An 18,351-nucleotide genomic window follows, 5' to 3' on the forward strand; every position below is an offset into this window, starting at 1 on the left:
CTTTTAATCCCTTTTCTCCTGCTCTTCTGGCCTGCTGCTTTGGGCATCCCTGAGTTGTCCCTGGGGCTGACTGCTCCTCTGTCCGGGTTCCTGGCTTTTATGCCCTTTCTCCTGTTCTTCCAGCCTGCTACTCTGGGCCGGCCTGAGTTTCCTCTCCTCATCTAATCCCTTCGGCTGATTGCTCTTCTCTCTGGCTTCCTGGCTTTTAATCCCATTTCTTCTGCTCTTCCTGCCTGCTACTTTGGGTGTCCCTGAGTTGTCTCTCCTCACCTGTAACCCTGGAGCTGACTGGTCTTCTGTCCGGGTTCCTGGCTTTTATCCCCTTTCTCCTGCTCTTCTGGCCTGCTAACACAAGGTCAACAAGTAAAATGCCATAGTCCCAAAATCATCAAGCAACACAGCAGACCACTAGTTCAACCCCAGAAACAGTTCCAAGATCAGCAGAAAACATGGCAGTCCACTGGGATAAAGACTTGGCCAAATGCAGGATCCAGATGTGCCAAAAAGCACATAGTGATACCACCTCGGAAACCCAGGGAGGGGTCACTATGAGTCAGGTCTGACTCGATGGCACATAATAACAACAATAACAACAATCAGAATTCCAGAACAGGAAGAGACAAAACCACAGAGAAAATTGTCGAAGATTTGTTGGAAGAGAATTTTCCTGGTATGATGAAAGATGAGAATATATCCATTCAAAAAGTCCAATGAACCCCAAACAATCACCAAGATATATCATCATCAAACTCACCAAACCAAAGACAAAGAATCCTGAACGCAGCAAGGGAAAAACAAAAAGTTACCTACAAGGGACAACCAATAAGACTAAGCTCGGATTTCTTGGCAGAAACCATGCAGGTGAGAAGACAACGGGATGGTATATGTATATCAAACCCTGAGACAGAAAAATTTCCAACCAAGAATTATATACCCAGTAAAACTGTCCCTCAAATTTGATGATGAAATTAGGGCATTTACAGATAAGCAGAAATTAAGGGAATTTGTTAAAATCAGACCAAGCTTACAAGAGATGCTAAAGAGAATCTGTTGGACTGAGAACCAACAACAGCAAACAACTCACTATTAACACACATGATGACATAACCCAGAAACCAACTGTTCTGGTTACCTAGTACCACTCTGAGAGAAATATACCACAAATGGAATGGCCTTAACAAACATGAGTTTATTCTCCTACAGTTTGGAAGCTTTAAGTCCAAGTTCAAAGTGCCAGGCTCTAGGGGCTGGGTGAAAGCCCCTCAGCCTTGGGCTTCAGCTCTGCCTCCAGCTCCCAGCCCACTGAAGCTAGAGGCTTTTCTTCACTCAGATAACTGCTGGCTGCTGAGGCTGCCAAGCCCAAGGTTGACAAGTGAAAAAGCACAGTCTCAATGTTACCAAACCACTCAGCAGGCCATTAATTCACGTCCATTTAAGTCCCCAGGTTGGCAGAGAATGGCAGGCTGCTGAACAATGACATGACTACATGCAGGGTCCAAGCATGCTATAAGCTAGAGGACCATTCCCAAAGCTGCTACTTATATACGGGAAGCAGACCACATACCCAAAGACAGCTACTCAGCTGCTCACAGTACATTCCACCATGGAGTTGATTACCAGTCTCATCATGAGGAATAACTACCATCAGCTGCCCAGCCACCCAACCAGGCCCAGCCAAGTTGACACACAAACATAACTACCGCACCAATCCAGTTTTGGAAGTATCCAAAGTAAATAAGCCTACAAAATTGTAAACAGGGAACCAGAGACATCAATTGACAAATGAGGACAACTACAAACCAAAAAGAAGGAAAAAAAATCTGTAGTTACAGAACTTCTAAATGGTAAGGTAGTCAAGACAACTGCAAGATAGACTGTTCTAAACTTGGGGAGAAAATTATAAATCATAGGGTAACCTCAAAGAAAAATGATAAACCTTCACATCAAAATAAAAGAGAGGACCAGCACAAATATTTAGCAAATACAAAAACAACAGCAATGAGGGAAGTTATAACACGATCCGTAGACAAAACAAGCTCAGCACAGAAAACTATGTGGGACAAAGAAATCAGGAACAACTGAAAAGGCACATAACAAAATGACAGCAACAAATCCATACTTGTTGATAATTACATATCTGACAAGGGATATTTTCTCTACTATTTATAGAAAACTCCACCATCTCAACAACAAAAAGAATAACAATCCAATTAAGTAATGGGCAGAGGATATAAATAGATCCTTTACCAAAGAGGACTTTCAGGCAGCCAGCAAATACATGAAGAAATGCTCACTATCTTTAGCCATCAGAGAGATGCAAATCAAAACAATAATGAGATACCATCACACCCCAGCACTAATGGCAAAGTTCAACATGACAGAAAATAACAAATGCTGGCAAGGATGTGGAGAGATTAGGAGCTCTGGTAGCATAGTGGCTAAAGCACTTGACTGCTAACCAGAAGGCTGGCGGTTCAAACCCACCAGCCACTCCTCGGAAGGAAGGTTGGGCAATCCTACTTCCGTAGTGATACTGCCTCGGAAACCCAAGGAGGGGTCGCTATGAGTCGGGGCCGACTTGACGGCACACGACAACAACAACAACACACTACTGGTGGGACTGTGAAGTGATAGAACCACTGTGGAAAGCAGTATGGCTATGCCTTAGAAAGCTGGAATTGGAGATACCATTTGATCCAGCAATCCCAATACTAGGTATATATCCTAGCGAGGTGAGCGTTAGTACAGGAACAGATATATGCACACCCATGTTCATCACAGCACTATTTACAATAGCCAAAAGACGGAAACAACCTATGTGCCCATCAATGGAAGAGTGGATGACCAAACTATGGTACATACGCACAATGGAATGTAATGCAGCGCTAAAAAATAATGTAGAGTCTGCAAAACACCGCATAACATGGATGAATTTGGAGGACATTATGCTGAGTGAAATAAGTCAATCACAGAAGGACAAATATAGTATTAGTTCATTATTGTAAAAAGTCAAGGAAAGGTTTATATATGGAAGGAAACTTTCTTTGTTGGTTACCAGGAATAGGAGGGGAGGGACAGGAACATTGCAAAAAGAAAAAAAAAAAAGAATGCATTCATTGACCCATGTTACTTTAGACTTGTGTATTTCACGGTATGTAAATTGTAATTCAATAAAATGTATTTTTTTAAAAAATTACAAATAATTAGCTAGACCATGAAGGAAACAAATTTAATTCTGTTTACCTATTTCTGAGCTCTGGTAGCATAGTATCTAAGGCACTTGACTGCTAACCAGAAGGCTGGCGGTTCAAACCCACCAGCCACACATTGGAAGGAAGGTTGGGCAATCTACTTCTGTAGTGATATTGCCTCAGAAACCCAAAGAGGGGTCGCTATGAATCAGATCTGACTCGACAGCACATAACAACAACAACCTATTTCTGAACATCTCATGATTTATTCCCCAACTTGCTTTTGGTTCTTAGCTCTTGCCTTTTCAGATTTCTCCTTAAATCATATCCTAGTCTGCTTATAAAACTACATATTTGCTAATGATATAATTTTTAAAGTACCTATTAAAAACTTATGTTCATATGACCATAAATCATTTGTATATAATGAGCATAAAAATTCACAAAAAAGAAAAATATGAACATTATCTTTATGTCTTACTCTTCTGATTCCTCAGATTTTCCTTTGTCTTTTTTCTTCTCCTGTTTTACAGCTGCTTTCTTTGTTCGATCAGATATAGACTTTGTTTTCTGTGTAATTATATGTAACAAAAAATAAATAGTTGAAGACACAATACATTATAGAAGAATATAATATACATTACTAAAATTTCCATTTTTCTCTTAGAGTCTCACTACACAAATACTAGATTTCTAAGGAAAAGTGTTTGAATAGAAGAAGCAAAAGAAATTAATGATCCAGCCAGAATATTTGTAATGGTACTTTATTAAATATAAGTTGTATATAAGCTAATAAATATGAAAACAATTAAATTCCCCTGAAGAAATTTGTCAGGTCTGCTACTATGTGGTATGTGCATTCTTAAAATTCTTTGCACTATGCAAAATCATGCAATCACAAGTGTAAGACATATGAGAAAAATGAGATTAGGTGCACAGCACTCAGAAACATTGACAATGACACATTTGAAAGTAAACTAATAAAAAGAGAAGTACAGTATTACACCAATTAAATGATTAAGAAATACATAAATACTATAATAAATATAGCTCTTTATCTTGAAAACTATTTGAAACATGTTTGTAGAAGTGAGCGTTGAATAGGTTGTAACTGGTAAGTTACCATGAAGTGTTAGAAAAGGAATTGCCTGGGATTGGATGAAAAGATATAACACCAGGTGTGGACTGATAATGGCACATTATATGCACGGTACACTAAAGTAGCTGGTAAATGTTTGAGCTGTATGCAGGCATGTGTTTTATGTATTCCTACATGGTTCAGTTGAGCCATGTGCCATTTTCTAGTGTTTCTCACAAATGAAATAATGTGTAAGCAAATGTGAAATTTGCATTATACTCAAATTGATCCCTGATATTTCAATTTTGTTGGCACAGATTCACATTTCAAGATAATTATTTTACCAGAACTGACCATATGTTTTAAGGTATTTTTGAATTACTATGTAGTTGTGGTTGTTGTTATGTACCATCAAGTCGGACCCGACTCATAGTGACCCCTCCTTGGGTTTCCGAGACAGTATCACTACGGAAGTAGATTGCCCCATCTTCCTTCTGAGGAATGGCTGGTGGGTTTGAACCGCCAGCCTTCTGGTTATCAGTCAAGTGCCTTAGGCGCTATGCTACCAGAGCTCCCACTATGTAGTAGTAAGTTATTTTATATAAGAAAGCAGAGAAAAAGTTTAATATTTAAATGATTGGATATTTTTTATTAGCTTAATAATAGGGAGCTGGTATCACAACGCCTAAAGCATTTGACTGCTAACCAGAAGGTTGGAGGTCAAACCCACCAGCTACTCCATGGAAGGAAGATGATGCAATCTACTTCCATAAAGATTTTCTGCCTCAGAAACGCAGTGGGGGCCACTATGAGTCAGAACTGACTCTATGGTAGTGAGTTTGGTTTTTGGTTTTATTAAAGAATGGGGCAAATGATTAAGTGCTCAATTGCTAACTGAAATGTTGGCAGTTGGAACCCACCCAGACACACCTCAGAAGAAAAGCCTGGTGTCTGTATCCAAAAGGTCACAGCTTTAAAAACCCTACATAGTGCAGTTCTGAAGAGCTCTGGTGGTGCTGTGGTTAAGGCACTGGACTGCTAAACCAAAGGTAGGTGGTTCAAACCCTCAGCTGCTTCAAGGGAGGAAGCTGAGTCAATTTACTTCCACAAAGATATACAGACTTGGAAACCCAGTGGTGGTTGGAATTGACTCAAAGACAGTAGGTTTAGTATAATTCTACTCTCACATATGGGGTCACCATAAGTCAGAATTGACTTGATGGCAACTGGTTTAGTTTTTATTAAGGCTGAAAGTGCTTATTTGTTTTATTGATCACAACTTAAAACACACATTAAATTCAATATAGCAGCAAAGTTCTCCCAAGTTAAACACAAAGTGAAACAATTCCTTGTAAAATATGAAAAACAACAACAATAATAATTTTAATAGGAATGTTAAGGTCCTCCAATAATGTTCCAGCTTAAATATAAGTTTCTTGGAAACTCTAATATCTACTGGCAATCACTAAAATAATGAGAGAAAAAATGAACTGAAAAATGATGAAAACTGTTTATATGAAAAAGGGAGAAAGATCTCAAATCAATAACCTAACTTCACAGCTTAAGGAACTAGAAAGAAAAGATTAATCCCAAAGTTACCAGAAAGGGGGGGGGGGAGGATTAAAGATAGGGGATAGAAATAAACAGTAGAGAGAATTAATAAACTAATAGTTGGTTTTTTAAAAGATGAATAAAATTGCTAAATTTTTAGGCAGAATGAAAAAGAAAAAAACTAAGACACAAATAACTAAAATCAGAAATGAAAGTGAGGGCCTTACTATCAACCTTATAGAAATTTCCAAAGATGATAACAGCTTTCTATAAACAATTGTATATCAACAAATTAGAATGTCTAGATGAATTGGAAAAATTCCTAGAAACACACAAATTACTTAAACAGATTCAAGAAGAAACAGACAAAGTCAAAAGACCTAAAACAAGTAATTAGACTGAATCAATAGTAAAACTTTACCAATTAAAGAAGCCCAAATTCAATTGGAATTTTATGGTGAAGACTATCAAAAAGTTAAAGAAAAATTTACACTAATACTTCTCAAACTCTTCCAAGCAATAGAAGAGGAGTGGACACTTCTTATTCAATGAGGTTACTCTAGGTTCTATGAGGACAGCATTACCCTGATATAAAACTAGATCAGGACATCAGAAGAAAGGAAAACTATAAACCAATATCTCTAAGGAATATAGTTGCAAAAATCCTCAACAAAATATTAGTAAACCAATTCCAACACTATATTAAAAATATTATACACTAGGAAGAAAAAAAATCCACATATTATACAACATTAATAAAGGGGGGGGAACCTTGTTCATCTCAGTGTCTTTCATGATGAAAACACCCAGAAAATTAGGAATAGAAGGGAAATTCCTTAATATGATAAACGGCATTTATGAAAAATGAACAACTAACATCATATTTAATGGTAAAAGACTGAATTTTTTCCTCTTAAGTTCAGGAATAAGATACCCACTTCCAATCGACTCGATTTGATTCATACCAATCCCCATTGGGTTTCCAAGGTGGTCAATCTTTTATGGAAGTAGATGTCCCATTTTCCTTCTGTGAAGCAGCTGGTGGGTTTGAACCATCAATCTTCTAGTTAGCAGTCAAATGCCTTAAGCACTGTGCTACCAGATCTTCCTCAGAAATAAGTTAAGGATGCCCATTTTCATCATTGCTATTCAGTTTTGTACTGGAAGTTCTAGGCACAGCAATTAGGCCAGAAATAAAGAAACGAAAGTTAAAAAGGAAGAAGTAAAACTATATTCACAGATGGCATAATCCTATATGTAGAAAACCTCAAAGAATCCACAGAAACCTATTGTTGTTGTTGTTGTTGTTATGCGCCGCCGAGTCGGACCCGACTCATAGCGACCTCTATTTGGGTTTCTGAGGCAGTATTACTACGGAAGTAGATTGCCCAACCTTCCTTCCTAGGAGTGGCTGGTGGGTTTGAACTGCCAGCCTTCAAGTGCCTTAGGCACTACACTACCACAGCTCCTATTAGTGGTAATAAATTCAGTAGTGATACAGGGTACAAGATCAACGTACAAAAAAATCAGTTGTTCCTAAAAAAAAAAAAAAAAAAAAATTGTTGCTATACACTAACAACGAATAGTAAATAAATGCAATTAAGAAACCAATTCTATTTACAATATCTTCTAAAAGAATAAAATAGCAGAATAAATTTAATCAAGGAAGTTAAAAACTTGTACACTGAAAACTATAACACATTGCTGAAAGATATTACAAAAAGATCTAAATAAATGAAAAGACATCCCATGTTAATAAACTGGAAAACTTAATATTGTTAAGATGTCAATACTACCCAAAGCTATCTACAGATTTTACCTACCTCTGGATTCTTCAATTTTTGTAGCTCATTTTCCAGCACTGATTTCTCCTCAGATAACAACTGGAAATCACTTTGCATCTTACTGTATTTCTAAAAACAAGCTTTATCATTTTAGTAATAATAAAAATATGAGTATAGAGAAGTTATCTAGATACTTAATTATTAATACAAAAAATCTTCATTAGCTCATGGAAATAATGAACCATTGGTATTAATCTGTATAATGAAGCTATAATTATGCCTAAAAGAAGTAAAGGAAAAAAAAAGTGACAATGAATGGAAGATTGGAAGACTTTGATAAAAGAAGGGATATTGTAGTTTAATATTTTATTAGTGAAGGATTTCTGAATTATAATAAGATCTAGTGAAATCTAACAAAAAAGCATGAATAGGCAAAGCTTTCATGCTCACATATGCATAGATATCTCCTAAATAAACTGAGAAAGCATTGGATCTTTATTTAGAATTATGTATCCTTATAATTTCTAGAACCTATTAAAGCATCAAGGGTAAAGTGCAGTTTCAACTTAAACATGCTATACTTACGGCCTCTAATGAATCATGTTCATTTATAGCTCTGAAAAACAAACCAAAAATTTCTATAATGTATTGTCATTTTACATTTATGATATTGTTATTTATATAGCATATTAATTCACTTTCCTTGTAAAATATTAAAATAATATAGATAAGATACTTTGACTACAGTTCCACAAACCCAGTTTTCTACCCAGAGATAATATTAAATTGCTACTTATCTTTCCAGAACTTGCTCTGTGCAGTTATACAATACTGTATATACCTATTCAGTTCTATAATTTTTATTAGTGAGTTGAATTTCTGTTTTCTTTTTCACATAAATGACATCACTGTATGTATTGTTCCCAACTTAATTTCTTCACATAATGTCTGAGATCTATTTGTCAGAATACAGAGATCTATCTCCTTCCTTTTAAATGCTAGCTATTATTCTATAGCAGGAGTTAGCAAACTTTTCTGTAAAGGGCCAAATAGGACATATTTTAGATTTTTCAGACTAGATTGTCTCTGTAACTACTACTCAATTCTGCAAAAGTAGCTATAAATGACAGATAAATTAATAGATGTGACTGTGTTCCAATAAAACTTTATTTACAAAAACAACCTCCTGGTCAGATTTCACTCTAAGCTGCAGTTTCTTGAAATCTATTTCATAGTATGGATACACCATCTCCAAAACAAAACTCATTGCCTTTGAGTGTATTCAAACTCATAGTGACCACCATTGGGTTTCCAAGGGAAACAGATCTTTATGGAAGAAGACTGCTTCATCTTTCTTCCACAGAGTGGCTACCAGGTTCAAACTACTGACCTTTTAGATAGCAGCCCAATGCTTTAACTACAGTGATACCAGAGCACCTATATAGATTTATTTTTAATGAATGTATGTTTATTACAATAAGACATTTTCTAATAGCATTATGTCACAATATAATTAACACACCATGAAATTCACCAATTCAAAGTGTACAGTTCAATGGCTTTTAATATTTTCAACAAGTTGCCAACCATCACCACTATCTGATTTTAGAATATTTGATTTACTCCAAAAGGAAACCCCATATCCATTAGCAACCAGTTCCTATTCCTCCTTATACCTCTACACCCTTGCCAGTAACTAATTTACTTTCTGTCACTATAGATTTTCCTTTTTTAGATATTTCACATAAATGGAATCATAGAATAGGTAATCCTCTGTGAGTGTTTTCAAGGTTCATCCATGCTATAGTATCAGGACTTTGTCCTTTTTTTTGGTCACATAATATTCCATTATATGAATGGATATACACATTTTATTATCCATTCAACAGTTGATGTACATTTGGGTTTTGTCCACTTATAGCTATTATTAATAATGCCATTATGAATATTCAGGTACAAGTTTTTGTGTGGGTATATGTTTTAATTTCTCTTGGTTATTAACCAAGAAACAGAATTTCTGGGTCATAGGTCAGCTATGTGTTTAACATTTTGAGGAACTGCCAAACTGTTTCCCAAACCAGCTACAAAACAGTGTATGAAGGTTCTAATTTCTTTACTTCCTTGCTAACAACTGTTATTGTCTGTCTTTTGATTATATTCACCCTAGTAGGTGTGAGGGAGCTCTGGTAGCATAGTGCCTAAGGCACTTGACTGCTAACCAGAAGGCTGGCAGTTCAAACACACCAGCCACTCCTCGGAAGGAAGATGGGGCAATCTACTTCCATAGTGGTACTGCCTCAGAAACCCAACGAGGGGTCACTATGAGGCAGGTCCGACTCGAGGGCACATAACAACAATAACAGTAGATGTGAGTAAGGAGCTCTGGTGGTGTAGTGATTAAGGCATTTGGCTGCTAACCGAAAGGTCAATTGATGGTTTGAACCCACCAGCTGCTCCACAGAAGAAAGATGAGGCAGTCTGCCTCCATTAAGGTTTACAGCCTTGGAAACTCAAAGGGGGTCACTGAGTTGGAATTGACTCAATGCAGTGAGTGTGAAGAAGTATCTCATTGTGGCTTTGAATCACACTTCATTTTTTGTGTGGTTTTTGGGGCCACTTCTATGCCTTTTTTTTTTTTTTTTTTTTGAGAAATTTCTATTCAGATCCTTTGCATAGTTTTTTTCTTAGTGTGTGTGTGTGTGTGTGTGTATGTAAGTGTTTATTTTTGTTGTCTTTATATCTTGCCTTGCACATTTTAAATTTAATTTTAAGTGGCTTATCTTTTTATTATTGAGTTGTAAGAGTTCTTCATATATTCTGCATAAAAGTCTCTTATCAGACATACATTTGTGAATATTTTCTCCCAGTCTACAAGTTATCTTTCCATTTTCTTTATGGTATCAATTGTAGAACAAATGTTTTGTCTTTTTGGTACTATATCAAAGAAACTACCGCCTCAAACAAGGTCCACCACTCATCGTCAGTTTGTCATATTATAGTGGTTATCACGTTGCTATGATTCTAGAACTTACGTAACCAGTATTTTCAGTATTCTCTAATACTACAATTCAAATGAATCAATTATTCTTCAATCTTCCTTATTCACTGTCCAGCTTGCACGTGCATATGAGGCAACTGAAAATGCCATGGCTTGGGTCAGGTGCAGCTTAGTCTTCAAATGACATTTTTGCTCTTTAACACTTTGAAGAAGTCTTTTGCAACAGATTTGCCCACTGCATTATGTTGTTTGATATTCTGACTGCTGCTTCCATGGGCATTGACTGTGGAGTTAAGTAAAATGAAATCATTGACAACTTCAATATTTTCTCTGTTTATCATGATGCTATATGTACTTGTTGGTCCACTTGTAAGGATTTTTGTTTATGTTTAGGTGTAATCCCATACTGTAGTCTTTGATCTTTATCAGTAAGTGCTTCAAGTCTTCTTCACTTTCACCAAGTAAAGTTGTGTCATCTGCATATTGCATGTTGTTAATGAGTCTTCCTCCAATCCTGATGCCACACTCTTCTCCATAGACTCTAATTTCTTGGATTATTTGCTCACATACAGATTGAATATGTATGGTGAAAGTATACAACACTGACACACACTCTTCTTTATTTTAAACCATGCATTATCTCCTTGTTCTATTCAAACAACTCCTTATTGATCTATGTACAGGTTCCTCAGGGGCACTGTTAAGTGCTCTGGAATTCCCATTTTTCATGATGTTATCCATAATTTGTTAAGATCCACACAGTCAAAAGACTTTGCATGCTCAATAAAACACAGGTAAACATCTATCTTGTATTCGTTGCTTTCAGCCAAGATCCATCTGACATTAGCAATGATACCCCTCATTCCACATCCTGTTTTGAATATGGATTGAATTTCATGCAGTTCCCATAGGTGTACTGCTGCAGCTGTTTTTGAATGTTCTTCAGCAAAATTTGACTTCTGTGTCATATTTGTGATATTTTAGATCTGGAAAATCCAAGTATTATCTCTCTGAATGACTAAAACTAAAAGATTAAACCTTAGGCATTGTCAAAAGTCATGGCTTTCCCTTTCAGCAAAAAAGAAGAATGGAAGAAAAGAAAATGAAGCTCAAATACAGAGAAAATAAAAAGCATCTTGATGGGGTTTAAGTCCTGAATCCTCTTCTCTTTTTTTACTTTGGGTCCAGCTTTATTATTGTAAATGTAATATTCTATATTCTGTAGATTTCTAGCATTTACTAGCATTTCTCAAGACCTTTCGACCCTTGCTTTAGGCTTCTTCAACAGAGATCCACCTTTAGTTCAGACTGGTTTTGCCAAGGTCAAGAACACAGTTCTTCTTACCTTACTATATGTATTATTTACAGCTTGTCCATATATTTTTCTAATAACTGACTACATTTCTAAGTTTCTTTTCCATGTTTAAAAACAAAAGGAGGAAAAATCCCTATTGTCTTAAGGTTTCTCAGATCAGGAACTGGTTGCTAATGGATATGGGGTTTCCTTTTGGAGTAAGTCAATCATCACCTACTTATGGAGTTTCCAGTAGATTCTAAGCTACAGAACCTCCAGTTGCCAATAAGTCTGTTCTGATTATGGTGACCCCATATGTGTCAGAATATAACTGTGTTACATAGCCTTTCTTTTCTTTTTAAGTCCTGGCTGATATCTACTTGTTTCTCAGATCAGGTCATATTGCTATCCTTAAGTTTGAGATGTCCAGAATACTCATAATAATATTTCCCTTTGCAGAACTACCATGTAACCCAAAATTTTCACTCCTAGTTATATATCCAAAAGTCTTGAAAGCACAGACATTGACCTGTACACCAATGTTCATTGCAGAATTATTCACAGTAGTCAAAATGTGGAAATAACCTAAATGCCCATCAACACGTGAATGGATAAACAAAATGAGGTCCATATACACAATGGAATACTATTCAGCCAATAAAAGAAATTAAGTGGAAAATATGGACAGACCTATAACAAAAGAAGAAACTGAAAAGGTCATAAAAAAAAAAAATTACCAACAACAAAAAAATAGCCTGGCACAGATGGTTTCACTGGAGAATTCTACCAAATATTCAGAGAAGAACTGACACCAATCCTACACAAACTATTCCATACCACAGAAAAAGATGGAATCCACCCAAATTCATGTCATGAAACACACATAACCTTCATATCAAAACTAGGCAAAGACACCACTAAAAAGGAAAACTACAGACCAATATCCCTCATGAATATAGATGCAAATATCTTCAACAAAATCCTAGCCAATAGACTCCAATAATATATCAAAGACACAGTACAACAAGACCAAGTGGGGTTCATACTAGGTATCCAAGGATGGTTCAACAAAACAAAAACAAGCAACGTAATCCATCACATAAGTAAAATAAAGGAGAACCACACGATCACATAAATAGATTCAAAAAAGTATTTGATAAAATCCAATACCCATTCTTGATTAAAAAAAAAAAAAAACTCTCAGAAAAATAGGAATAGAAGGGAAATTCCACAACATAATAAAGAGCATATATGCAAAAACAACAGCCAACATTATTCTCAATTGAGGGAGACTGAAACCATTCCCCTTGCAAATGGGAACCACAGAAGCATGCCCTCTATCACCACTTCTATTCAATATTGTATTGGAAGTTCTGTTGTTGTTGTTGTTGTTATGTGCTGTCGAGTCGGCCCCAACTCATAGCGACCCCTCCTTGGGTTTCCAAGGCAGTATCACTAGGGAAGTAGGATTGCCCAACCTTCCTTCTGAGGAGTGGCTGGTGGGTTTGAACCGCAAGCCTTCTAGTTAGCAGTCAAGTGCTTTAGCCACTATGCAATAGAAAGCATCCAAATTGATAAGGAAGAAATAAAATTATCCCTATTTACTGGTGATATGATTCTATACATAGAAAACCCAATAGACTCAACAAGAAAACTACTGGAACTAATAGAGAGATTTAGCATAGTGGCAGGATACAAGATCAACATACAAAAATTAGTTGGATTCCTCTATGTCAGCAAAGAGAGTGCTTAAAAGGAAATTAGGAAATCAATACCATTTACAACAGCTACCAAAAAATAAAACACTTGGAAATAAATCTTACCAAGGACACAAAAGACTTATGTAACAAAAACCACAAAACATTTATTCAAGAAATCATAAAAGATCTATATAAATGGAAGAACATACTATGCTCATGGGTAGAAAGATTGAATAGGATGAAAATATCAATACTAACCAAAGCAATCTGTACATTCAATGCAATCCCAATTCAGACTCCATCAACATTCTTTAAAGATATGGAAAAATCAATCTCTAATTTTATAAAGAAAAAAGACCTGGGATAAGCAAAACACTATTGAAGAAGAACAAAGTAGGAGGTCTCACACTCCTAGACCTCAAAACCTACTATACAGCCACAGTAGTCAAAACAGCCTGGTATTGGTACAACAACAGACATATAGACCAAAGGAATGGAATTGAGAATCCAGGAATAGATCCATCGACCTATGGTCAGATGATCTTTGACAAAGGGGCAAGATCCATTAAATGGGGAAGAGATTGTCTGTTTAACAAATGGTGCTGGGAAAACACTGGTTATCCATTTGCAGAAAAACGAAACAAGATCCATACCTCATACCATGCACAAAAACTAACTACAGATGGATCAAAGACTTAAATATGAAGCCTAAAACTATATAATTGGTCAAGAAAAAAATAGGGACAAACTTAGGGGCCCTAATTTATGGCATAAATAGACTATCAACCTTAACCCAAAATGCACAAAAAGAGGAAGATAGAATAGATGACTGGGACCTTCTGAAAATTAAAATTTTATGTGCTTCAAAAGACCTCCAAAAGAGTAAAAAAAGAACCGAAAGCATGGAAAAAAATATTTGGCAATGACATACCTGGTAAGGGACTTATCTCTAAAATTTATAGAAAACTACAGCAGCTCAACAGCAAAAAGATAAACAATCCAATTGAAAATGAGCAGAAGACATGAATAGGCACTTCACCAAAGAAGATATTCAGGCAGCCAAAAAACACATGAAGAAATGATCACAATCATTAGCCATTAGAGAAATGCAAATCAAAACAACAAGGAGATACCATCTCACCCCAGCACTAATAGCAAAATTCAACAATACAGAAAAGGATAAATGCTGGTGAGGATGTGGAGAGATGGGGACTTTCATACACTGCAGGTGGGACTGTAAAATTATAAAACCTCTGTGGAAATCAGTATAACCAAAAAACCAAACTCACTGCCATGGAGCCAAATCTGACTCATAGCAACCCCTCCTTGGGTTTCTGAGGTGATGTCACTATGTAAGTAGATTGCCTAATCTTCCTTCTGATGAGTGGCTGGGGTTTTTGAACTGCCAGTCTTCTGGTTAGCAGTCAAATGCCTTAGGCACGACACCACGAGATCTCCTAGGCAATCAGTATGGTGATTCCTTAAAAAGGTGGAATTAGAGAGGTTTTGGTAAGATGGTGGATTAGTCAGAAAGACTGCACAGACCCTCTTCAACAAAGAAAAGGGGAAACAATTAACACAGGAACAAAAGATAATCCTGGTGCCCTAAGCTTTGAAGGGAAGGATATAGAAGTGGACTAAACGCCAACTAGTGGAAGAACCTGAGTGAAAACACCAAAAAAGGAGACATATGGAGCTATGGTCTGTCAGCCATCCTGACAGTACAGACAGCTTGGATATTGCTGAGTGGTGTTAGGACCTAAGAATTAACCTAAAAATTGGCCCTGCTAACCAGGGGCTGCACACAGGACAGCACTGGTGGCTGGTGAATAAAAGAAGAACCAGTGAAGAGGAAGTTAGGCTGAGCTGTGGACTTTTGCCTGACCAGAGGGCACAGTCATTTTGAAAGTTTATAAGTGGTTCAACCATTTTGGATATTTAAAGCAATAGCATTCTCCCAGATTTCAGGGACTCAAAAACAGGCTCCACTTGCCTGGAACCACAAGGACATTCAGGACATGAGCAACTTGTTACTCTTAGACCCCACACCCTCTTGGTAAATGGAAGTACAGCTATCCCTTACTCCCACCCACTTCTGGGCCAGCAGGAATTCCATCCCAGTCTGTGTGCTTGCATGCAGCCTGAGTGCCCTAGCCCACCCTGCCCAGATTTTTTTTAAAATTTATTTGTTTTTGTCTGTTTTAAAATTATTACTATTATTTATTTATTTATTTATTTATGGTCCTTTTTATTATTATTCTTTATTCTTCCCTTTCCAGGCATTTCACTGCTAACCAGAAGGCTGGCAGTTCAAATCCCCCAACCACTCCCCAGAAGGAAGGTTGGGCAATCTACTTCCATAGTGATAACACCTTGGAAACCCAAAGAGGGGTTTGCTATGAGTCAGACCCGACTCGACAGCAGTGAGTTTGTTTTTTTGTTTTTTTTCCCCAGGTTTTAGTTCTCAGCTTTTTCTCTATTCCCTGTTCCTGGTTCCCATTTTTTTCTTTCTCATGGTTAACCCCATTCCGTGTTTTTCCTTTTGCATTTTTCCCATTTGTTTATTCATTATTCCCGTACTCTACTTTTTTGCTCTTATTGGGCTCTCCCCAGATACTGTGGGGTTTTGTTTTTTATTTTATTTTTTGCTATTTTTGGTGATTGTTCTTGTGTGTTTACATGGAGTGTTTTTTGTCCACTTACTTTTACTTTTTTTGATTGTTGTTTTTGTCTGAATGGGAGACAGCAACAATGCCCATATGACAGAACTACACCCACAACTCCTGCAGCTCCACTTACTGAGTGAGAGCCACCACTTTCTTCTCCATCAGCTGGCCAAGGATAACCACCAAGAAGAGCCTGACTCATGCTTTGCTGCTCTTCACAAACAGTTAACAGAGATCTAAATACAACAATGTAACAATGTCTAGGAGACAACATATCATCACAGTCCATACAAAGAAGCAAGATAAAGTGGTAGAAGGAAGGGAGCAGGATACAGACCCAGAACACATCCCTGATGAAGAAGCAGCATTGGAACACCCTGATAAGGAATTAAAAAGAATTATATTTATATAACTTAAAAGGACAGAAAGACAGATCATGGAAAGCACTGAGAAAATTAAGGAAAACACAGAGAAAATCCTAGAACAATTTCAGAAGAAAGTGCAAGAACAAAATGTCAAAATAAATGAAAAATTGGAAATGACACAAAATCTACAGATAGAAATAGAAAACACTAATACTAAATTTTCAGAAATAGATAACACATTGAAAGTGCAAAGGAGTGTCTTTAAAGACTGCTGTGATTGCTATTTTATGTAAACCTGATTTGACAGTGGGAACTGCCCTAATTGAACTAAGACACTTACATACGATGTGGTTGATTGGACCCGATGGTAGTAGGGGCCAAGTGGTAGCAGTTAACCAACAAAGGCAAGGTGGGTGTAGTTACCATAATGGACAGCAAAGTAGGAACAGTAATCAGAATAGACTGACACGTGTGGAATTATGTCATTGGCTACTTGCTCACGATGTTCCTAGTAGTGAAATACATGACAAGCCTACTAAATATTTACTTGATCTATATAGACAGAAGAATTCTAGGTCATGTGAACAGTAACCTAGATTGAATCACCAGAATACAGAGTCACGACCTCTCAATCAATTCCCATACTTGAGTCAGTTCACAGACCTACAACCTCTTGAATGAAGGAGAGGCCAGGTCCCTTTGAGGAAGGATCCCACTACATTGCCAAAAATCTATAAAGTCAGTCTTTCTCCTAGCCTTCTCCAAAGGGATCTGAGGCCTTTTACAAGAGTGACTGTTCACTGTGGAAAAGGAAATAATCAGACTTTTCAGGGATCACTAGACACTGGCTCTGAATTGACACTAATTCCAAGAGACCCAAAGCGTCATTGTGGCCCACCAGTCAGAGTGGGGGCATATGGAGGTCAAGTTAGCTAAGGTGCATCTCACAGCGGGTCCAGTGGGTCCCTGAACCCATCCTGTAGTGATTTTCCCAGTGCCAGAATGCATAACTGGAATAGATATACTCAGCAATTGGCAGAATTTCCACATTGGCTCACTGACATGTGGAGTAAGGGCTGTTATGGTAGGAAAAGCCAGGTGGAAGCCATTAGAACTGCCTCTACCTACAAAAATAGTAAACCAAAAGCAGGACTGCATCCCTGGAGGGGTTGCAGAGATTACTGCCACCATCAAGGACTTGAAGGATGCAGGGATGGTAATTCTCACCACATCCCCATTTAATTCACCTATTTGGCCTGTGCAAAAAACAGATGGATCTTGGAGAATGACAGTAGATTATCGTAAACTTAATCCAGTGGTGACTTCAATTGCAGCTGCTGTTCCTGATGTGGTCTTATCATTGAAAGTGGCATATTAAAGTCTCCCACTATGACTGTGGAGTCATCTCTTTGCCTTTTCAACTCTTGCTTGAGCAAATTAGTACTTGGTATGCAGCTATTGATCTGGCCAATGCCTTTTTCTTGATACCAATTTCAAAAGACCATCAGAAGCAGTTTGCCTTCAGCTGGCAAGGCCGACAGTATACTTTCACAGTCCTTCCTCAGGGGTATATCAGCTCCCCGGCACATGTCATAATTTAGGCCGTAGGGATCTTGATCGCCTTTCCCTTCCACAAGACATCACACTGGTCCATTATATTGATGACATTATGCTGATTGGACCTAGTAAAGAAGAAGTATCAATGACTCTAGACTTATTGGTGA

At 37.2% G+C, this 18,351-nt stretch overlaps 1 protein-coding gene across 1 annotated transcript in view; it reads right to left on the reverse strand.

Annotated features, from left to right (window-relative positions):
- The window catches only part of CCDC7 (coiled-coil domain containing 7), a 370,614-nt gene that overhangs the window by 158,643 nt on the left and 193,620 nt on the right, over window positions 1-18,351 (reverse strand). Inside the window, exons 10-12 of the mRNA XM_007942477.1 lie at window positions 8,190-8,220; window positions 7,644-7,733; window positions 3,673-3,761 (exon numbers count right to left, since the gene is read on the reverse strand). Coding sequence (XP_007940668.1) covers window positions 3,673-3,761; window positions 7,644-7,733; window positions 8,190-8,220 — 210 coding nt within the window. The remainder of the gene's footprint in view (window positions 1-3,672; window positions 3,762-7,643; window positions 7,734-8,189; window positions 8,221-18,351) is intronic.

Source organism: Orycteropus afer, unplaced genomic scaffold (assembly GCF_000298275.1).
Source record: "Orycteropus afer afer isolate SDZICR_OR568_19922 unplaced genomic scaffold, OryAfe1.0 scaffold00090, whole genome shotgun sequence".
Lineage (NCBI taxonomy): Eukaryota > Metazoa > Chordata > Mammalia > Tubulidentata > Orycteropodidae > Orycteropus > Orycteropus afer.